At 58.9% G+C, this 20,169-nt stretch overlaps 1 protein-coding gene across 14 annotated transcripts in view; it reads right to left on the reverse strand.

The window, feature by feature from the left end:
- ABLIM3 (actin binding LIM protein family member 3) overlaps positions 1–20,169 on the reverse strand; it is a 56,931-nt gene that overhangs the window by 13,729 nt on the left and 23,033 nt on the right. For 13 of the 14 annotated variants that reach the window (XM_069773081.1, XM_069773071.1, XM_069773075.1 and 10 more), the window contains exons 2-6: positions 10,171–10,311; positions 7,449–7,632; positions 6,917–7,029; positions 4,221–4,347; positions 3,989–4,082 (exon numbers count right to left, since the gene is read on the reverse strand). In XM_069773081.1, the coding sequence (XP_069629182.1) occupies positions 3,989–4,082; positions 4,221–4,347; positions 6,917–7,029; positions 7,449–7,632; positions 10,171–10,311 (659 nt within the window). The remainder of the gene's footprint in view (positions 1–3,988; positions 4,083–4,220; positions 4,348–6,916; positions 7,030–7,448; positions 7,633–10,170; positions 10,312–20,169) is intronic. The other variant, XM_069773068.1, reaches the window with a different exon arrangement.

A 20,169-nucleotide genomic window follows, 5' to 3' on the forward strand; every position in this document is an offset into this window, starting at 1 on the left:
CAGATGGCAGCCAGTGGCTTTTGCCCTCCACTTTATGCCAAAAATGAGTGGAAGGTTTTAGGGCAGGCAGGGGAGATGAGTGGGAGAGGTTGGACCCCTCTTCCTTTCATTGCAATGGACCCCAGTCACCTCCCTGTGCCAGCCCCCAGCAGCACAACTTACTCCTGGGCTGGCCCGAGTGAGCCCACAGCCCAAACATCCCCAGTTGGCACCCAAAAGCTTGATAACATGGCAGGAAAGTCACCGGTGGGAGGGCTGCAGAGACAGACCTACCATGAACGCAGAGGATCAGCAGGGAAGGCCCCAGCCCCAGTCCCCCAGGCTCTCCAGTGGGATGGGAGAGGCCCCCATGGCAGCCCCAGCAAGAAGCCACCCTGAGCCCCGGCCCAGCCACAGCACCCCACGGCAGGGGCTTGCACTGAACGCTTCGCCAGCCTGAGCAAACACGCCTGCTGGTTCCAGGCTATACAGATCCTAAACCAATTTTACCCCTAAAAGCCTCATCTGGAGCCCCTGGTGTCAGTGACGTTGTGCTAACGGGCTCATCGTGTATCATGCCCATTGCTCCAGGGAGCTGACCCACCGCCCCACCAAGGCAGAGGCTCCCGAAGGACGGCCAGTTCCTCCCGCTCTGCCAGAGCCCCTGTGCACAAAGCCCTGCCTCGGCAGCTGCCCACCACAGCACCGTGCCAGCACCCCTCCGCGCCAGGCACCCAGCACCAACAGCCAGTGCACCCACGGCAGACACAATGAGCTGCATCAATTAGATGAGACGGCCATAAACACAGGGAAAAGAGGTGAAAAATAACCCAGTAAAGCCCAGCTCCTACTCACTTCAAGACAGTGTGCCTGCAGTTCCCATCACCTGTATTTCCAGCTGGGTAGAGACAGCTAACGCAGGGGACATGGGGCCCTGGTGACCAATGTGTCACCTTCCCCCGTCCCTCTCTGAATCTGGGATGGGTTTGGTGCTCTTGGACCCTGTTAGTACCCCCAAAGACTTGGTGTGCTGACAGTAAGGAAAAAAACCCTCACATATATACATCTTTTCCTATCTAGACTATATAGGCTGCTGTCACAGGTCAGACAATGCCAAAAGGGGATGCCTTGCAGATCGGTGTGTGGATCTAGAGGGAGGCTGGCTGCTCCCCCAGCAGTATGTACCAGCCCAGTCTCAACTTTCATTTCAACACAGACCTCCTCCAAAAACTACCCGTCTCAACACGCACCACTCCTCCTCAAGGAGCAACTCTCCAAACCATGCACAAACCTTGTTCCTTTTACATTGGTTAATACTACAGCTCGTAAAAGGCTGCTGGAGGCTGCAAGGGAAGAGACCTGCTCGTTATCACTTCGGGTCCCTTAAAGACTCATTAATCATCCAAGCCTGGCTGTGCAGCTCAGAGCAGTTGGGAAAGCCCAGAGGCTGCCAGGATAGCACGAGAAGGCTCCTTAAGGCCTAAAATTATTTAAAGGCATCCTTTCCATTTCATGCTCTGCCGGAGAAGACAATTAAAGCCTCTGGTTTTACAGATCATTCAATACTGCGAGCAGGCATGTACCTGGGGAGGGTGGGAAGTGCAGGCTCAGCCCTGGCCATGGGGAGGCAAGGGGTGCCCGCAGTGCCTGCAGGTTCCGTGGTGCTCATCTGGCACAGCCCTCCGGCACCCAAACCCTACGCTCCTCTCGGCTCCATGACAGCGCCTGCAAGGAGGTGGCAGCTCGGCTCTGCCCACGGGGACCCAGGTGCCAAGGCGCGTTACTTCCAGCCCACGGTGTCCCATTGCACAAGGAGGACTCCCATGCCCGGGCATGGGTGCGGCAGGCAAGGTGCTAATGTGAGATGACTGCTGTCCAGAGCATCTTGTGGGATTCAGCCAGCTTCTTCCCATAGCCTGGCGTGGGTGGGCAGAGCTGGCTGGCCCCTCCAGCCAGAAAGAGCCAATGTTGGGAGCAGAGCTGGGGATGGAGGGCACAGGGGGAGGTGGAGAGAACCAGAGCTACTGCCAGGACAAGAGCCAGGAGAAATGGAGGTGAGGGAGAAGGAGGGCTGTTCCCTCGTCACCGTCCCACGACGGTCTCCAGCTTGAAGGTGGGCTGCCACTACCCCACCCGTCATGGCCTGAGAGCTGCTTTCTATCCATCCCCTGAGACATGCAGCAGCAGGAACATCCTACGCTCGTCCTGACTCCACTGTGGTTGCACCAAGCAAGGAAAACCCCAAAAGCAGTGCAACAAGTGGCTCAGAGGCAGCGGTGCCCAATGGTGCCAGCCAGGCTGGCAGCACAGCCTTCGAGCCCGGGGCAGGGGTCCCAGGCCCCCTCTGGCTCCTCTCACCCACTGAACATCCCATACCATGTAACACGCAGCCTGCTTGCCCTGCTGGGATGGCTGAGGATGCTCTGTCCTGGCACGGGGTTATCAGGAACCCAAACGCCCAGGGGAACAGCAGCAGGCATTCAATGTCAGGGGAGCCTCTGGCTTCACCCTGCTCCATTCAGACATTTGCTGATCAAGTAGCCCCATGATGGGCAGCTGGCCCACGGCAGCTGCTGCAGTGCTGAGCTCACGCTCACAGCAGCCAGTGCTGGGAAGCCTGGAGTCAGCAGAAAGTCTTCCCAGGCAGAGGCAGCTCCCTGAGGAGGGAGAAGATGCTGGAGGGCTCCTGGCACCTGGCTCCAGTTTCAGGGGAGGTTCTCTGGCCAGTCTGGGTGCTCTCAGGCCAGCCCAGCCAGCAGGACTAGAGGGGGTGACGACTTCTTGGCAGGCTGTGAGTGAAACAGGCTGGACATGTCCTGGAACAGCTCTCAGCAGGCTGGAGACCTACACAGCACCTGTGGTCTGGCTCACTGTGGAGGCACGGTACCTCTGGTTTTGGGATACAGCTTCCTATCGCTGCTGTCTCAGGACAGCAGACATGTGGGTGCCAATGCCACCCCAGGAGCACTTCCCTTCTGCTCAGCTGCGCAGAGGGGAAGGTCTCAGGAGTGACTGAGCACGCTTTCAGCATTGCTGCCTCTACGCCACCACAACCCAGCTCCATGGTATCACCAGGGGGTCTAAAAATCACAACAGGCTTCATTCTGACATCTTTCTCTATGCCTCCTGAGCCTTTAGTTTACCCTCAGACCAGATTTTCTGGCTTTTTTTTAACCCTGCAAACATGGGGGTAGAAACAAAAAGTGTGAGAGGACACCTCACCTCCAGGAGCAGGGACCACAGCCAGGATGTGACCACCTGGCTGACGGGAAGAACCAGCCCTGGTGGACCTCTGTGCCCCTCCCCAGCAGCAACTCCCACTCCCCTTGCCAGCTGTGCAGCTCCACCATCACCCAAAACATGCTCCACGGCCACCTGCACCCATGTTTTACTGTAGGATCCCCATGGGATCCCTGCATCCCTCGGTGGCTGAGCAAAGCCCCCTCCCTCTTTGGCCCAGGGAAGAGGACCCCCTGCTCCAGTTGCTGCCCTGCAAAGGGGTGTGCCATGGGGACAGCTGCCTGTGGGCAGGGTGTTGCAGGAGCGGGCAGCCGTGCTGCATGTGTTTCCAAGGCAACAGGCAGGCTGCCTGCACAGGGATGCTCTCAGAAGGCGAGCTGGGGTGAGCATGGTGGGGACACTCCAGAGTCCGGCATGGCAGCAGCTGGTTAAGGCTGGTGTTCCCACATCTTGGGCTCCAGACACGTCCCAGCACACCCCGGCCACTGTGTGCTCTGGCCGCTTCTGGAGCTCCAGTATCCAAGCCACCTCTCCAAAGGTCTGCAGCATGGTGGTGCTCCTTCCCCCACTCCCACCCCTAGAGAAGGTGGTCAGACTGTGTCCATATACCCGCTGCAGGAAGAGCCATGGCCCCGAGAGACGGAGGGTAGCATGACAAGGGTGTAGGATGATGAAACTCCCACACCTCCCCAAGGCATGCACCTCTGGGTGGGATGCATGCAGTCCCAATTACAGACTGGGATGGGTTGGCTGCAGCCCCAGGACTCACCTCCAGGACCCTGCCGCTGATGTACCGGTCACAGGTCTCGCACTTGATGCCAAATTGGGCATGGTAGTCGGACTCACAGTATGGGATGCCATCCCTTTGGGAGAGGGAGGAGAAGGGGTTGAGTGGCGGGGGAGCCGGGCTGGGCACCACGTTGGTGCAGCCCCAGCCCCGGGGGGTGCAGCCTGGCAATGCCCAGGACGGCCAAGCCTGCTGCCAGGACGGTGGCACTCACTTGCTGATGTACTCGCCGGTGAGGATGATCCCACACGTTTGGCACTTGAAGCAGCTGACGTGCCACTGCTTCTCCAATGCCAGGAGGGACTGGCCTTGCTTGATCTCCTCCTTGCAGCCTGCGCAGTCTGGGGGGAAAAAAGCGGGGCGGGGAGCGTGGGACCACCGCAGCTCCCCGGCGGGGGGCTCAGCAGCGCGGCAGGAACGCCCACATCTGCTGGCCCATGCCGAGGCACTCTGGCCGTTTAACCTGGCACACCCCTTGCACCCAGAGGAAAGCCCTGCCGCAGAAGACCCCCTTTTCTAGGGGATGCTGCTGTTATAAACGCCCTCCTCCTGAGACCACTCCAGGAGAAGCCTCTTGGGGATCATTTCTTTATGGGGAATCATTTCTTTATGGGAATATGCCACCTCTGCTTGTTCCCAGCAAAGGAGCCAGGAGGAAAGCCTCCGGCTGGAGCTGGGACCTCCAAGGCACCGCTAGCACCCAGCCACCCCAGCCAAGCACCCACTGCAGCGCAGCGCCGGGTCTCCCTGCTGGGCTGGTGAATTTGAGCCAGAGCGAGTGTCTGGGCTGCTGGGGCCATGCTGCCCTGGCAGGTCCCCGGGGGCTCTTCTCCGGGACAGGAGCGGTGGGAAGTGTCCGGGAGTGAGCGCAGCAGAGGAAGGGCTGTGCTCTCCGGCAGCCGCGTCCGGCCCCGCTGCAGTATTTACGAGACTCCCTTCCTTCCCCGCTTCCCCTGGCTCCCGTCAAGGCTGGGAGCAGGAAGCACATGGGCCTCGGACTCCTGACCTTGACTTCTCCTTGTCCTCTTCTCCCCCTGGGCAGCAGGTTTGCCCGGATGGGGTTCCTCCTTAACCCCATCCCTGCCGCCTCCCTCCCTGCTGCGGCACCGGGGAGGTGCAGCAGCACCGCAGAGGCAGCACAGGCAGCCTGAGCAGGCAGGCTTTTCCACCCAGCCCACCCCAGGCAGCCCTACACCAAGTCCCTGCCCGCTGCACAAAGCTAAGAGGGGAGGATTTTTGACCCCTGGCTAAAAGCAGGCTGGCCAGCTCGGCTGAGCCAGGATCTGTTCCTTCTCTGACACAGATCCTGCTGGTTTTTGAGTTGCTCGCAGGGCTGCAGGGAGAGGCTCAGCATCCTTCTCCTAGGGATGTCCTCCCTGCAGAGTGCACCAGCGCGGGCTCCAGCAGGCACACCTCCCCTGCCACTCCTTCTGGGTGGCACTGCCAGGGCCACCTGGGCTGCAAGGGGCACACGTGGGCAGCAGGCTGCATCTGGCTGCTGCCTGCAGCTGCCTATGAATAAAGCATGGTGCCCTCAGGTAACCCCGCTCTGCAAGCCGGGGAGGAGCGCTGGCGGGAAGGGGATGGGAAGGGAGAGGAAGGCAGGCGAGAGGCAGAGCGTGCGGCTGCCCTTCCTCTGCCCGCTGCCCCGGTCCTGCTATGGGAGACAGCGGGGTGCTGCGGGCTGGCCACAGCCTGCTGCTGGGCAGCTCGGGGTGCTGACGGGGGAAGCCCTGTCCTCTGGCTGGGGCTCATTCAAACCCTGCCACGTCCCCTAACTCCATCGAGGCTGTGGTAAGAGCTGGGGGCAGGCACCTTGGGGGGATTCCAGGGACCCATCTGCAGCAATTCGTAACTCAACCCAGTCACCACCAGTGCCACCATGGCGACTGGGTGACAAGGACCATGGGTGACACCATGGTCCTGGGTCTGGCCCTGGCTGCAGGACTCTGCTCCAGGCACTGATGCTCAGGGCTTGCTGAGCCGCAGCAGCATGGGCCCCCACGCAGCCCCCGCCGCCAGCTCAGCCTGCTGACATGGCAGGGTTTGGGCACCATGGTGTGGCACAGCTCCCGGCTCTCCCTGCCTTCTGCCACCTGCCCACACGCTGTGCTGAGACAGCTCCCCTGGAACTTGACAGCAGCAAACATGGAGCATATGGGAGACAGTGAAGCATGGACCACACGTTAATGCTGCAGTCCCCTCACTCCAGACACAGGCTGAAGCGAGCCCTGTGTGCAGCAGCTCCATGCCAGAGGGATGCTCTACCAGCCCCCAAGCACAGCACCCATGGGACACTCTGCAGTGGCCTGGGGCAGAGAGCCAGCAGCAAGGAAAAACTGGGGGGGCAAAGCATGGCACAAAGGGAGGGTATCCCAAGGAACAACCTGGGGTAAAAAGCAAGGCCAAACCCACCCAAAAGAGCCTGTCCATTACTGTTGCTGAGTATCAGTTTGGGTTCATTAGTGCATCGGGATGAGCCTAAGAAGCCTTTCGGTGCTTGCAGAGGCAGCGAATAATGCCAGCGCTGGGAAAGCCAGGTGAGCAGTCCCAGGGCTGGCACTTGGACACAGACCTTGGTGCAGCTGGACATACAGCAACATCTGGCCACTGCCTCAGAGCAAACTTGGCTCCAAAACCCTCCCCAGATAGCACCCACTGGGGTGGCAGCACCTGCCCAGGTCACAAACAGATCAAAGGAGTTTCCAAAACCAGCGGTGACCTGCAGTCCTGGCCTGAGCCATGGGACTACCCTGTTTCTCCTCTGAAACCTCTGCAAACACCCACGCCTCCATGCAGTGCTGCACACTGGCTCCAAAGCCCATCCCGTCACCCCCCTCCGAGCACCATCCAGGGGCATGTGGTCCCTCTCCTTGCAGCCATCATGTAACACGAGAGCAGTCAACTTACGGCTGGGCCCATGGATCTTGATGGGTTTGGTGCTGATGAGAGAGTGGGAGCAGTTTTGGCAGACGCAGTCCTTCCCGCTGAACGTGACCTTGTCTCCGATGGGGAATGGCTTCCTGCGGCCAAGGAGAAGTGGAGAGGTGTGAGCTGCTCGCTCCCCTCCACGCAGTGCTTGTGCTGCCCGTGAGCTCCTTCCCCCGAGGCCAGCGGGACCCACGGTGCTGGGCGGCAGAGGGGCTCCAGGCAAGGGCTACAAGGGGAGGCAGCAAATGTGCATGTGTGCTGGGGCAGGAGGACCAAGGCAGGCATTAAGGCAGGTCTGCAGGTCTGCAGGCTGCAAAGGGAAGGGTTGGAGCCATTTCATTGCCTCCCAAGGATTTCCACTAAGATAACGCAGAAGAGGTACCTCCTATGGTGCTGAGTGGGGAACGAGGGGCTGCGGGCTAACTAACAGCCCTCTCCCTGGTGCACAGCCAAGGGCTGTACAGGGCTTCTGCAGGGGGGTCACGCACCCTCAGTGATGGCTTCAGCTCACCTGCAGGTGCTGCAGACGAAACACTTGGGGTGGTAGGTCCTCCCCAGGGCAGAGATGACCTCTCCGGTGATGAAGTCCCCGCAGCTGTCACAGCGGGTCCCGTAGAGCTGCTGGTAGTCGTGGGTGCAGATGTACTCCTGGTTCTTAAAGAAGAAGCCCGACTGGGCCAGGTCGCAGCCACACACTGCAGGGGGAGGACAGGCATCTGTCAAGGGGCCAGCGGGCAGGTCCAGCCCCAGGGCTCAGCCGGGATCTCTGAGCCCACCTCTGCTGCCTCTGCAGCAGTGGTCCCAGGGCATCCATGAAGACACAGCTTTCTGCAGGTATCTCAGAGGGTTTCCCTTCCCCCCAGATGTGCTGGGGCCTTCCCCCAGCACCACAAGATGTCAGTGTTGGGCTGCGGTGGGGTGCAGGATGGTGCTGCCCAGACAGCCAGGGCTGGGCGCTCCCAGAGGAAACCTCAGCACCGGGAGGGGAACCCCTGCAGCCCCCCACTCATCATGCACAAACAGCCCGGGAGAGCCTCCGGCATCCCCTCCCGGACCCACGGCACCTGGATGGGGCTCAGCCCCTCCATTTGACACTCTCATGGTGTCAGGAAGCCAAGAACAGGACCGGCAGAGTTGGGCATGGCCTAGGGACAGTTGGGGAGAGGTCTTCTCCACGCTCTGGGATGTCTTCTCTCCGCTCCCTGGCCTGGACATGAAGCCGTGCCCTAATGGGAACAGGTCCTGGGACACACTGGGGTTGGTGCTCTCACTGCTTGTTTTCCATAGGCATCCAGCCCAACATTGCTTCCTTCCCTGCTGTGGGAACCATGGGTGGTGCACAGCCCATCAGAGTAATCCAAGGAGACATGGCAAGCCCTGGCCCTTAGTGTCATTTCCCTCCTATGTCTTCTCCATCCAGAGAGACGTCAAGAGCATCAGACCCTGGAAGGCACCTCAGGATTAGCACAGGGACGAGGTCCTGGGGCCTCTGCACGATGCCCATCACCTGTCCTGCAAGGTGATGGGGTGCAGGGGGAACTACAGAGAAACGAGCACCTGCTAGCACAGCCCATCTTGGTCTCTGCTTTTACCCTTCACCCCCAAGCACCCCTCTGTCCTGTCCTTGCACACCTCACCTGCACCCATGGGCCAGCCCACACAGCAGCCACCCTCCCCAGGGCAAGGCTGGACCCGCTGGCTGCAGGGCCCACAGGGGCAGAGATGCAGCTCCTCTCCCGCAGAGCATCCCCTGGCAAAGCTGATCCCTGGAGCTGTGGGTGGGCAGCCAGGAGATACATGGCCAGCACCCACTGCTCTCTGAAAGAGCCTGCCAGCGCTTAAGGGACAGGCCACCAGCTCTGGGACAGCATCGGGAAGCAGAAGGAAGATAAAAATGAGGCAGGTCTGGGCCCTGTTTGCTGTGGGACCCATAGCACATCCCCAGAAGCTGCACCACCTGTGCCAGGCTCCTGGGGACATGTCAGGGACAAGCCATGGGGCTGGCGTGGGAGCCAGCGGTGGCAGGGGGTAAGAGCTGTGAAGGAAGGCGAGACAGGAGGATTTCCTCTCATTACTTATTCCCTTTCACTTGGAAATCAGGCGGCGAGCACTGCCAAGCTCTCCCTGCTGGCTCCTGGACCCTTTGAAGCCGGCGGCTGTCTGAGCTCTTGGGATGAGCAGCTCCCTCTTGATCCTGCACATCCAAGCTTGGAAGAGGCAGGGGGCTCAGCCCAGCACCCCACACGTGTAGGTCAGCCCCGAGGGCAACCTGGGGCCCACAGCCCCTCCCAGAGATCTGGGGCTGCCTGCTCCATGGGGCACAGGGCTGCAGTAGGGGTGGTGACAGCCCAGGGGAAAAGTCCCCTCCAGCCAAACCCTCCGCTCCCTGGGGAGGAGCAGCAAAGCATGGCCAAAGGGACGGGGATTTATGTCCTGCTTAGCAAAAGGTGCTGGGATCTTGAAAGACCAGAGACCTTTAAAAAGCCCTGGTAATGGGATGCTTTACAACCTACAGAAGCAGCCACTGGCCTGGTTGAGAGTGGCTGCTTTAATAAACACACTAAGGAGCTCTTCAGCCTTGGCTCTGGGCCGTTAGCTTTTACAGCTCCACAGCTCTCCTCTTGTGCTCAGGGAAGATTCAAGCAACCTCCCTCTATTTCTGCCAGCCCCTGGGGGCTGCTGAGCCCCAGCTGCAGCACACAGCATCCCACGGCACCTCAGTTGCATCCCCTGCACGGGTGGCAGCGATCCGTCACCCATCCCCAGACCCCTCAGGAGCCGCTCTGGGAATCTCCCCCACCTCACCGCCTCTCAGCCAAGCTGGCAACACTCCTCCTCCCCCTCCTGATTTGGGGGCAGGCAGGCGGCTGAAGGACGCGGTGGCCCCCCCAGATCACAGATGGGCCGTGGGTACGTTTGGGACCGGCGCAGCGTGGGCTGCTGGCATTCAGGCAGCTTGAGGGTAGTGATGGTGCCCAGGTCTCGGCCACCCCCATTCACATCCTGCTGGCTCTGGCATCACGCAGGGGCATTGCCTGCACCGTGCCAGCCCCGTGCCGTTACCTCCCCGCCTGCACCGTGCCACATCCACCCCTGCGGGAAACTGCCACCCCCAGGCGTGTGACCACATCTCAGCGGGCCAGGTAGGTCTGTCCCCAGCCTTTTGCTTTCCAGACTGCACCCAGGGCCGTGGGGCAACCTGACCACCAGCTCTTCGGGCGGCACTGTCCTACCTTGGCAGGTGAAGCAGCGGATGTGGAAGTGATTGCTCTGGACACGCACCACCTCGCCCTTGCAGGTGTCCCCACAGCGGTAGCACTGGATGACGGTGGAGCTGCTCCCAGGTGTGTAGGGGTTTTGCTGATAGGGAACTGCTGGCAGAAAGGAGGGAGGGAAAAGCAAGAGAGGGGAAGGGTCTGTTAACATTCAGAACACAGCCAGGTGTCATGGCACTGACCTCAGCTGGGCAGCTGCAGAAGACCCCTCTGGTGACTGCAACGCAGCAGCCAGACATTAGGCTAAGGGCAAAGGACAGCCAAGATTGTGCCAGCACCTGGTAACTCTGAGCTGGGTGCATATCCCCATCTGGATTCAGGATTTCCCTGTCCCCACAAAAGAGCCACTACCCATGTTTGGCTCACAGGTCTCCAGTCCTAAGTGCTGTGCCGTGCAAGTGCTCGGGCACTGCTCCCTGTCCCTGCATGGATAACCAGCTCACCTGCAGCATCGCCCCAAAGCCATGCAGAGCTCCCCGGACGCTCTCCTATCTCCTAAGCAGGTGCAGAAGGACAATGCAGGGACCAGCTACCCACCAGCTCTGCTCAGTCCTCGGGCAGTCCTGGCTGGCTGCTGACCTGCTCAGAAACACGCCAGCGAGCACTGATTTGGCAGCAGCATGGGAAGGAACTGTTGTTTTTTGGAGCTTCCACTTGTTTGGTTAGGAACTGGATGAAGAAGTAATTTTTCAAGGAGCTTTCAAACATCACAGCAATTGAGTGTCTGGCCCTGGTGGGACTCTCACCTCCCCAGAGAGGAGCAGCATCCCAGCCTCGCTGCTCCTTCCGGAGCGGCACCGCGGCGCGTGCAGGCTCTGCGCTGAGCTGGGGGCTGCAGGGGAGGGGAGGGCAATATGACTCCCCTGGAGCTATGGTCAAGAGCCAACCTTCTCTTGCTGCAGATGGTCCTGGGACTTGCCTCCACTCCTCATCCCTCCCCAGCAGCTCTGCAGACCACCACGAAGGGCTGATGCTCTGCAACCTCATCCCACGCTTCAGGGGAGGAATAGTATAGAGGAGGGGGTCTTTCTGCTGTCTCAGCACAATCCCCAAACACATACCAAAAACATTTTAAAGAGCAGCTCCTGCTTTCCCTGCCCCAGCTACAAATGCACAGGCTGCTCGCAGGAGCTCCAGGCTGGCTGACACCATGCTCACCGCTGCAATCAGGGGCCAAGCAGCAAAGGACTTGTGTGCTGTAAGATTTCAGAGAGGGAGTTGCAATTTGGGCAACTCGAGCAGTGAAGGGCAGGATTTCAATGGACCAGAGACTTTCTAACCTAGTGCTGAACTGCATTCCCAGGAACAAGAGAAGCAGTTGATTGAAACCTGGTATGTGAACTCCCTCCAGAGCAGGGAGGAAGGGACACAGGACAGAGGAGATCACTCATCAGAGAGGCTCCTCGCTCACCGTGAGGCAGATCATGTGACAGGGAACCGAAACAGCCCATTATTATTGGCTTCAAAAGCAAAGGAAGAGAAGTCAAAATGCCATTGAGACTGTCTCACAGTAAAATCCCATCACATATGCCCAGTGCCCAGAGATACGCTCTACGGATGTGCAGCGCTGCTCACCACTGGGAAAATGGGCTGACCCTCCCTGACCTTATTATTGGCTTCAAAAGCAAAGAAAGAGAAGTCAAAAATGACATTGAGACTGTCTCACAGTAAAATCCCAACCCATACACCAGGTGCTCAGAGACACGCTCTTCGGACGTGCGGCACTGCTCGCCACTGGGAAAATGGGCTGACCCTCCCTGACCGCTGCTCCATCCCCTGGGGCTATGGAGCTGCCGGGGACTGGCTGCCTCGCCAAGATGGACCTGAGGGCTGCAAGAAAAGCCAAGGTGCTTTCCTATAAGTGTCCCCCAGCCCCGCTGCAAAGCTCAGGCTCTGGCCTTGACACGAACTTCCAAGAGTTGCTGGGACTTCCCTCCTGATTGTGCTCTTGCAGGCCAAGAGCTCTGAAGCCAACAGAGGTACTTGGGGTACTAAAGGGTACTGCAGTGCCAACAGAAGAGCTATAAAACAGGAGTTAGGCCAGCAGAGACACTAACTAGTCTGGATCTAAATCACCTTGAGGTCCCAAATACGATGAAGGACACCTGTAAAGGGAGCAGGGTACCCCCACCCATTCTTTTGCAGGGAGGTGCAAGCCCTGGGAAGAGGGGTCCAGGACCTTCTGCAGCAGCTGCTGCTGCTGGTGGGCACTCCTGAACTCTGCAGCAGCCCGGGGGGACCCGGGCCTGACCCCAACAGGATCTCTCAAGGCTGGAATAAATGGGGGAATCTCTTCTGTAGGGGTCTCCAGCAGAGCAAGAGTTACAGCACTGAAACTTCCTCCCACGCACCCCGTGCTCGCACCCTCGCAGAGAATGAAGCAGAAGCCAAGCCCTGGGACACAGCCACGGCAATCCACAAAGCTCGGAGAGAAAATCAGGAGGGAGGTGGGGTGAAAGGCTAGGAATTAATCAACACTTAAGCAAAAATGAATAATAAAAAATGGGGAAGAAAAAAATAATCAATGTCAGAAAATGCAGGCATCACTTATTCCGGGCTTCTGGTCTCTAGGGGAAACTTCTTGGTGTCCATAGCAACACATCGCCAAGCCCCTGCACTGGCAGGTCTGATGGGAGGGAAGGCAGAGGAAAAGGAGTCGATGATGGAAGAGATGCTTATAGCTGCGTTATACCACTGGCAGAGATGAAACCGATACGGTCACTCCTATTTGTACCCATGGAGATGGGTCAGGACCCGGCTTAGGCACCATCGCCCTCCCGCCTGCCAGCTTTGTTCAGCACTAAGCCAAAAGCTCCCTGATTTGTGATTAACCTCCGGCCCGTGCTGGAATTTTGCTCTGGGAACATTAATGCATTGTTTTGCTGGGGCTCTGGTTGTTTTTGAGCAGGCAGCTGCCTGCCTCATGGCCTCACGCAGGAAGTATTACACATCACAACACCCCTGAGCAGAGGGACAGCTGAGCAGGGCAAAGCTCATTACACCAAAATAATCCAGTAATAATGTAAGTAGCATTAGTGGCCTCGCAGGCTGAGATACAGCAGTCAGGGTGAGGGGGTGGGAGCTGCCCAAGGAATGCCTTAATCTCACCCCAGTTTGCTCCCGCTTTTGCTTGCAGAGCGGGAAATTAAGCTGGCTTCGTTCAGCGACTAATGCATTTGTGCTCCACAATGCAGCGCAAAAGGCTGCCCAGGGCCAGGTTCCTGCAGGGCTGACCCCATGTCCCGGCTGGCACTTGATCCGCAGGGTCCGAGGAGCTGCTGTGGCCACAGCCAGGCAGCGAGCTGCCGCACGGGGCTGCGTGGGCACGCAATAGGTTTCCCATTTATCCGGATTAAGGTGGCACCTCCGGTCAGGGATCGGTGCCCTGCACAGTCTTAGGGACAGATAGCGGCAGCCATACGCAAGCAAGGGAGCTTGTGACCCAGGTGGGGGGAGAGACAGTGCCCCCAAACAACACCCAAGGCTGCGTAGAGGAGCTTTGTCCCCCCAGGAGGGCAGAGGGACCTTGCCCAAGAGATCCTCCACGCCGTGCTGTAGTGAGCAATCTGCAGGTTCCTGCCGTGCATGCCTGGGCAATCCCCCTCCTTCTTTTGCAGAGCACCCACCTTCCGCTTCAGGAGGGTCAATAACCGTGTTTGCCTTCCTGTCCTCTTCCTGCACAGCCCTCCCACCGAGGAGCGGCAGGACAGGGGAACGTTGAACCCTTATGCTGCCTCTGAAACACTTCAAGCCCTTCAGGAGGGGTGGCTGATAGATGATCCCCATCTACCTTGGAGGGATGGCAGCTCGACACCAATGTAAATAACAGGGCACAACTCCCCATGGTGGCTTGGGGCTGAAAGGCTGACATAAAGCAAGCTCCACCAGCTGCTCGGGCCCCCCATCTCTTACCCAGGCAGCCCCACACCCCACCAGCAGCAAACCAGGACCAAGTTTCCAGGAGCACAAGCTGTGGGGAACAGAACACCCAGCTCCTTTTATAAAGATCCATCCATCATCCCTTACTGGGATCAGACCAGGTCCTGCTGGTTTCCCACCTATCTCCCTCTCCCAGCCCATTAGCCCTCTGGGAAGCTCAATTAGGTAGAAACTGCTGCAGGTGGGGTTTGCATCATTAGCAACAGGTAATTGGAAGCTCCCACCCAGCTCGGAGAGCCTGCCCTGACACTGTGTTTGCTATCAGCATGTTTATGAGACAGCATCTCCACAGGGGGATGGGGAGGCCTGATTTAATTAATTACCAGTAATTAATATTTGCATAATGCTCAGAGAGCCACAGGTGAAGGGGACTGTGGAAAAGCAAAGCATTCACCCTTTAATTAATAACGAGAGGTGGTACCACAGTGGGAAGCTGAGGTGGGTGGGTGCCAGGGGTTGCTGCTGGGGCCGAGCGCTGGCAGGCGCAGCGAGGTGCGAGCAAAGCGGGTGCTGGCTGCGTGTAGGGAAGATGTCCCCACTGGGTGCTGTGGGTGTCAGCGTGGGGTCCAGGGCGTGCTGGGTGTGTGCCTGGGTGAGACCCGAGTTGGGGTGGATGCCCGGAGGCGAGGGGGAGCAGCAGCAGTGTGCCAGGGCAGGCAGCGCTGCCAGGAGTCCTCGCACCTCCCTGGGGCTGAGCTCTCTTCCAGCAGCCGCTGCCTCCCACTCCTCCCCGCTGCCTGCAGCGAGCGATTCACCACAATCATCCTCTGCACGCTCCCTGCGCTAACCGGGGCTGTAAATCATCCTCTCGCAAAAACCCACTGGGGGTGGTGGGACCGGGATGCTACAGGGTGCGTGCGGGATGCAGCTCCCCTGGGGAGGGTGAGGGAAGCCGGGCACCCGAACCTTGAGGTGGGCTCGGCTGGCAGACCTCGTGTCCCTAGGGATGAGCCGATGCCACAGCGCTGGGCGAAGGCGAGGAGGGGGCTGGGAGCATGGCGGGGGCTGGGGCGGCTCAGGAAGAGGAAGCCCAGCCCCGCCAGCACGCCAGAGGCGTCGAGGCCGAGGGGCCGCAATGACTGGCCAGAAAGGAATTTTGCTGGAAGCACTGGAGGCTGAGGGAGAGGCTGGGGTGAAGCGCTGGTGATGGGACACAATGTGCTGGGCTGGGGGCGGAGAGCGAGGGGGCGCAGAAGAAACGCCTGCCGGGACGCGGGGAGAAAGAGGTGGTGCTCCGGGAGCCCGCACCCCAAAAATCCTCTCGCCGCAGCAAGGACGCAGAGTGACCTGGCCGGCTCCAAGCCCCGCGGGAGATGAGGGCGAGGGGGAGGATTTCCCCTCCAGGCAGGAGCTGCGCTGCGCCCCAAGGGCGGCCGGGTAGGAAGGGTGGGAGCTCCAGCGGCTGCGGGATATGGGTTTCTCATCAGCAGCGGGGCTGAGGGCTCCTGCCTGCTGTCCTGCAGCGGCCAAAGAGCTCGGCCGCAGCCATAAAAACGCCTTGGGGAGGAAGGGAAAGACGAGCTTGGAGCCAAATGATGCTGGTGCTGGAGGGGGGACACACGGGGAGAGCTGCAGCCAGCCATCCTGTGGGGCTGCCTCTGACCCCAGCACGTGGGAATGAGCCTGCTCCGGCCACCCTGGGTGCTTGCCCACCCCAGCTCCCTGCTGAGAAGGCGACGGTGGGCAAAGGTGCTGGGGGCTGTCGGCAGCAGATAGCTGGGTAAGGGGTACAATGTGGGCACATGCGCCCTGCCATGCTGGTGCTGGTGGTCCAGTTGAAAGATCAGCCAAATTACCCCTGGAATAAAGGAAGGGGCTAATCGGGACGCACAGCTCCAGCGGTGAATCTGACACCTGCTGTGACATCTGCATGGCCATCTCGGTGCTCAGGCAGCTGGCCACTGCTTTCCATCAGGGTTCCACAGATAAAAGTCATTTGAATCAAGGAGAAAATTACATATTTACCTTTGGTCAAATATTTTCTCTTTTGATCTTTCCAGATCCAGAAGTGTCACATGATTCCTTACTTAGTATTTACATTTTAAGCTGGGGCAGGCCAGGTGCTCCTGATAAAGGCATGGGCCAAGGGCAGGTACCATGGACCTGTTGTGGGATAGTTTGAGCCTGGAGCAGCTCTGGCTGCTTCTCGCAATGTTTGCATTGCATCTGTTGCTGTCCTCACATGTGCAGCACAGGAGTGGGCTGTGAGGGGCACCAGTGGGGCGGGCAGGGAGCGGGGCAGTGTGGGGAGCGTGGGCTGGGAGCATTGGGGAACACCCGCCTTACGCAGACCAGGCTCAGAGGTATTTCCAAGCCATCAGAAAACAGTCATGTTAGTCAGCACAGAGCGTCGTGCAGGCAGGATTACAAATCCCAGCAAGTCCACGACAGCTTCCCCCTCCTCTCCCAGCTCGCAGGCAGAGCCATCTGTGGCTTACGGCTAAAAACCGTGTCACAGCTCCTAATCTAGCCCTAGGCTTCCCTAATTAGATCATGACCAATTATTGCTTCCACCTGCCTCACACTGTCCCCTTGCCCCCCACCACTGTCACTCCCGCACTGCGTCACCTTCCTCGGCGTGACACAGGACACAAGATGTGGGTGCTGCAAGGATGGGAGTCAGCAGAGCTGGAGTGGCAGATGCCAGCGTGGGCGAGGGCATGTGGCTGCCGGCAACAGGACAGGGCTGGGATGGGGATGCTGGGCCAGCACTGGCACCGTATGGGGGAGAGAGTCTTCTTTAGCTGGGTATCGCGGGTAGGACCTGAATGAGTGTGGCTGGATATCACAGAGGATAATGGCAGCTAAACTCTGTGCAAGTCCTTTCTTTGCAGAGGTAGGTCAAGGATGCAGGGCAGAGGTGCCAGCCCCATGCTCCCACTCCACAGCACCCTTGCTGCTCCCCATGTGCCACTGCCCGGCCCACGTGCACCTCTCCTGGGAGGGCTGGCAGCCGGGTGAAACCACCGCAACAGGCTCCTAACAAGCTCAAATGCACGCTCTGGCCCTGCTCCAGCCCCCAGCTGTGGGGCTCACTGTGGCTTTGAACCTCGGGATGCTCGAAGGCTCGCACCCTGCCTTGGCAGGATGGCAGGCGGGAAGGATGGGGGGTGTGGGCACCATGATTTGCACTGCAGAGGCAGTGCTGCCTGCGCAGAGGGGTGGAGCGGGCAGAACCAGCCTCTCCTTTTGCTCTGTTCCCCAAGCTCCCAGCACCATGCTGGGAAGCAAAGTAGCCAGTGCTGGGAGGGGTTCCCCAGATCTCATGTCAAGCTGAAACTGGGAGGAGGCAGCAAACTGTCACCGTCACACAGACTCAAGTGGTGGCAGCTGCTGTGGCTGGCCAGTGATGCGGGAAGGTGCCCAAATAGGTGCCAAAGCCTCATGCTAACAGCAAGGGCATGGCAGGACCATGTGCTGGGGTGGGAGCTGGTCTGCAGGGGGGACGCACTGGTACCACTCCGAAAAGAGAGAGGAGGGAGCTCAAAAACACAGTCAGAGGAGACAAAGGACAAGGGTAAAGAAAAAGAGGGAAGGAGAGAAGGAGAAAAAGAAAGAGGATAGAAGGAAAAAAGGAAAAAAGATGGAGCAGTGAACAGCAAAGGCCCTGCCTGCACAGCAAACTTTGTTTCTGGCTGCATACATGGAAATTATTCTCCAAATGCGAGTGGTGAGGAAGCCGGCGATTGTCTCCCCGCACTGACCCAGCTGCTGGCAGCTGCCTGTGCCTGCCCGCAGGATGTTTACTTCCCCAGCCCAGGCAGCCCAGGCAGGGCTCTAATGTGCTGGGGAAACCCGAAGACCCCACTGCCAGCTGAGGCTGCAGCAGATTTTACCTCCTCCCCTGCAGAAACCTGCTACCCCCTGGGGAACCCGCTGCCCCTGCCACCTCCCAGTCCCAGCCCCACTGCCAGCAGGGCCATGGGGTGTGCTGGGCGAGGGGCCCCAGCATGTCCCTGGTTTGCTGAAACCACTGACTGCTGCAATTGTGATTTTTCCAGATTCTCAAGAAAAAGAGGAAAAAGTTGCTCTTCTAGTTTTCGCAGCTGCAGGGAAATTTGAAGACCTTGGTGCAAAGCAGCATGACAACAGAAAGCCTTGTGTAGTGCTCACAAGCATCCACAGCCTGACAGCTATTCCCTGGGCTGCCCAGAGCTGGTGAGCCAGGGAGCATGCTGTCCCAACAACCCCCAACCACCCAGCCCAGCAGTGGCCAGGGAGCACCACAGGGAACAAGCCTGTGTGTGGCATCCTCACTCACAGGGTTGCAGCAATGGTCGCACCCAGAGCACCACTGTGGCAAGAGTCATCATCCAGAGAAAGAGGTCCTTTCACCACTCACCAGGCAAAGGAGGAGGATGAGCATCCTGCCGCAGGCTAAACAGCATCCCCAGCCCCACGCTGGTCTGTGCCATGGGGCACATGCCCAGAGCTGGGCTGCACCCCTTGCTACTGATGCTCTCATCCCAGTAGCAGCGTCCACTCAGAGGCACCAGGGTTTTTAACGGTGTTTGCTTCCCAGCATAGAACCACCCTTTAAAGTTTAATCATCACTCACCAGGCCCTGCTACTAAATAAATGAAGAAGTGGAGGGCTTGGTGGGCGCGAGCTTCCACTGCCTGGCAAGCGCTGTGGCATGGGGCTGGCATCTCCTGAGAGCTTTGCTAACACCTTCTCTTTCCTGCAAGGGCCCTGCCAGGATGGCTGCGTGGGGACCGGGACCGTGGCTGTGCACCCCCACATGTGGGAGTTTGGGGGGCATGGAGCTCGAGAGGGGGCTGGAGCAGGGCAGGAGGTCTTGGGGGTGTAACACTGGAAGATAACACATGTTGGAAGGAGTTTAACATCTGCATTTGAACACACGTACTTGCAGCCACATTACTGCATGGCTTGCATGGTATGTATGTGCCCTCTACACTGGCTGCTTTTCTCCCATCTCCAACAAGCACTGCCGAGGTCTTTTTTTCCCAGATAATACTTGTACAGCTTGTCATGGCAACAAGATCTCCTTGAACTGCAGTTGCAGTCGGGATGCCTGGTGCTAGCACGTTTGCCTGTCTGCAGACATCACAGAAGCCCCCTTCCAGCAGAGCTCTGTGCTCCACAGATCCCCAGACTGGGTGCGAGCAGAACCCCCAAGGGAGGGCGGCAGCCTGCCTCCCCGCGCCGGGCCCAAGCTGCCCCCCGAGTAGGATGCAACAGGGATTTGGGGATTTTTTGCAATGACTAACAAACACTACCAGGCAGTTCCTCCCATTTCATCCCCTCCAGGAAGGGTCTGTGGGATGCTCAGCCCCCTGCGCTGGGCCAGCTGCTCCCGATCTTGTGCATGCCCGCCCCCAGCAGCAATTTGCAGGAGGAACAGAAGAACTGGGTGATGTGGGAGAAGTAAGGCTGTGCATCCAGCAGCCCCTTCCTCGCAGGCAGCGCAGGGGCTGGGGCTGCTCCTCCCACGGTCACCCTCCTGGGCACAGTGCTCAGAGCTGCAGGCAAAATCCTCTTGGCTGCTGCCCACCTCTGCTCCCAGGACCTCACTCACTCCAGGAGCCACTCTCCACAAGAAATATTGTTCTCATCCTAACATGTGGTATCACACCCAGAGTGCCTGTCCCATTGGGTCCCCAGGCTGCATCCCAGAACTGACACCAAGTGCTGCAGATAACCACACAGGTTAGAGACAAGGAGTTCAGCCCCTCCGGCAGCTCGCGAAAAAGAGATCCCCCAGCACCTGGTGTACCATATCTACATGCAGGCTGAACGTGCCGCAGCTGCCTGTATATCTTACATGGCATGCCCAGTCTCCCAGGCAGGCATGGTATTTCCACTGAGCATGGGGCTGGAGACGTAGTACTCAACAGGGAATCGCAGGCTCTAGGAATGGCAATAAATCTCCAAAAGGCACAGCTCAAATTTCACAGTAACTACTTAATTCCCCTCCCTATTATCCCTGAGAATATTTTAGCAGTTCTTGGCGTCTTGGGGAGAGGAAGAGAAAGGATAGATTGCATTTTAATTAAT

The sequence above is a fragment of the Haliaeetus albicilla genome, chromosome 27 (assembly GCF_947461875.1).
Source record: "Haliaeetus albicilla chromosome 27, bHalAlb1.1, whole genome shotgun sequence".
NCBI classification, from domain to species: Eukaryota; Metazoa; Chordata; class Aves; order Accipitriformes; family Accipitridae; genus Haliaeetus; species Haliaeetus albicilla.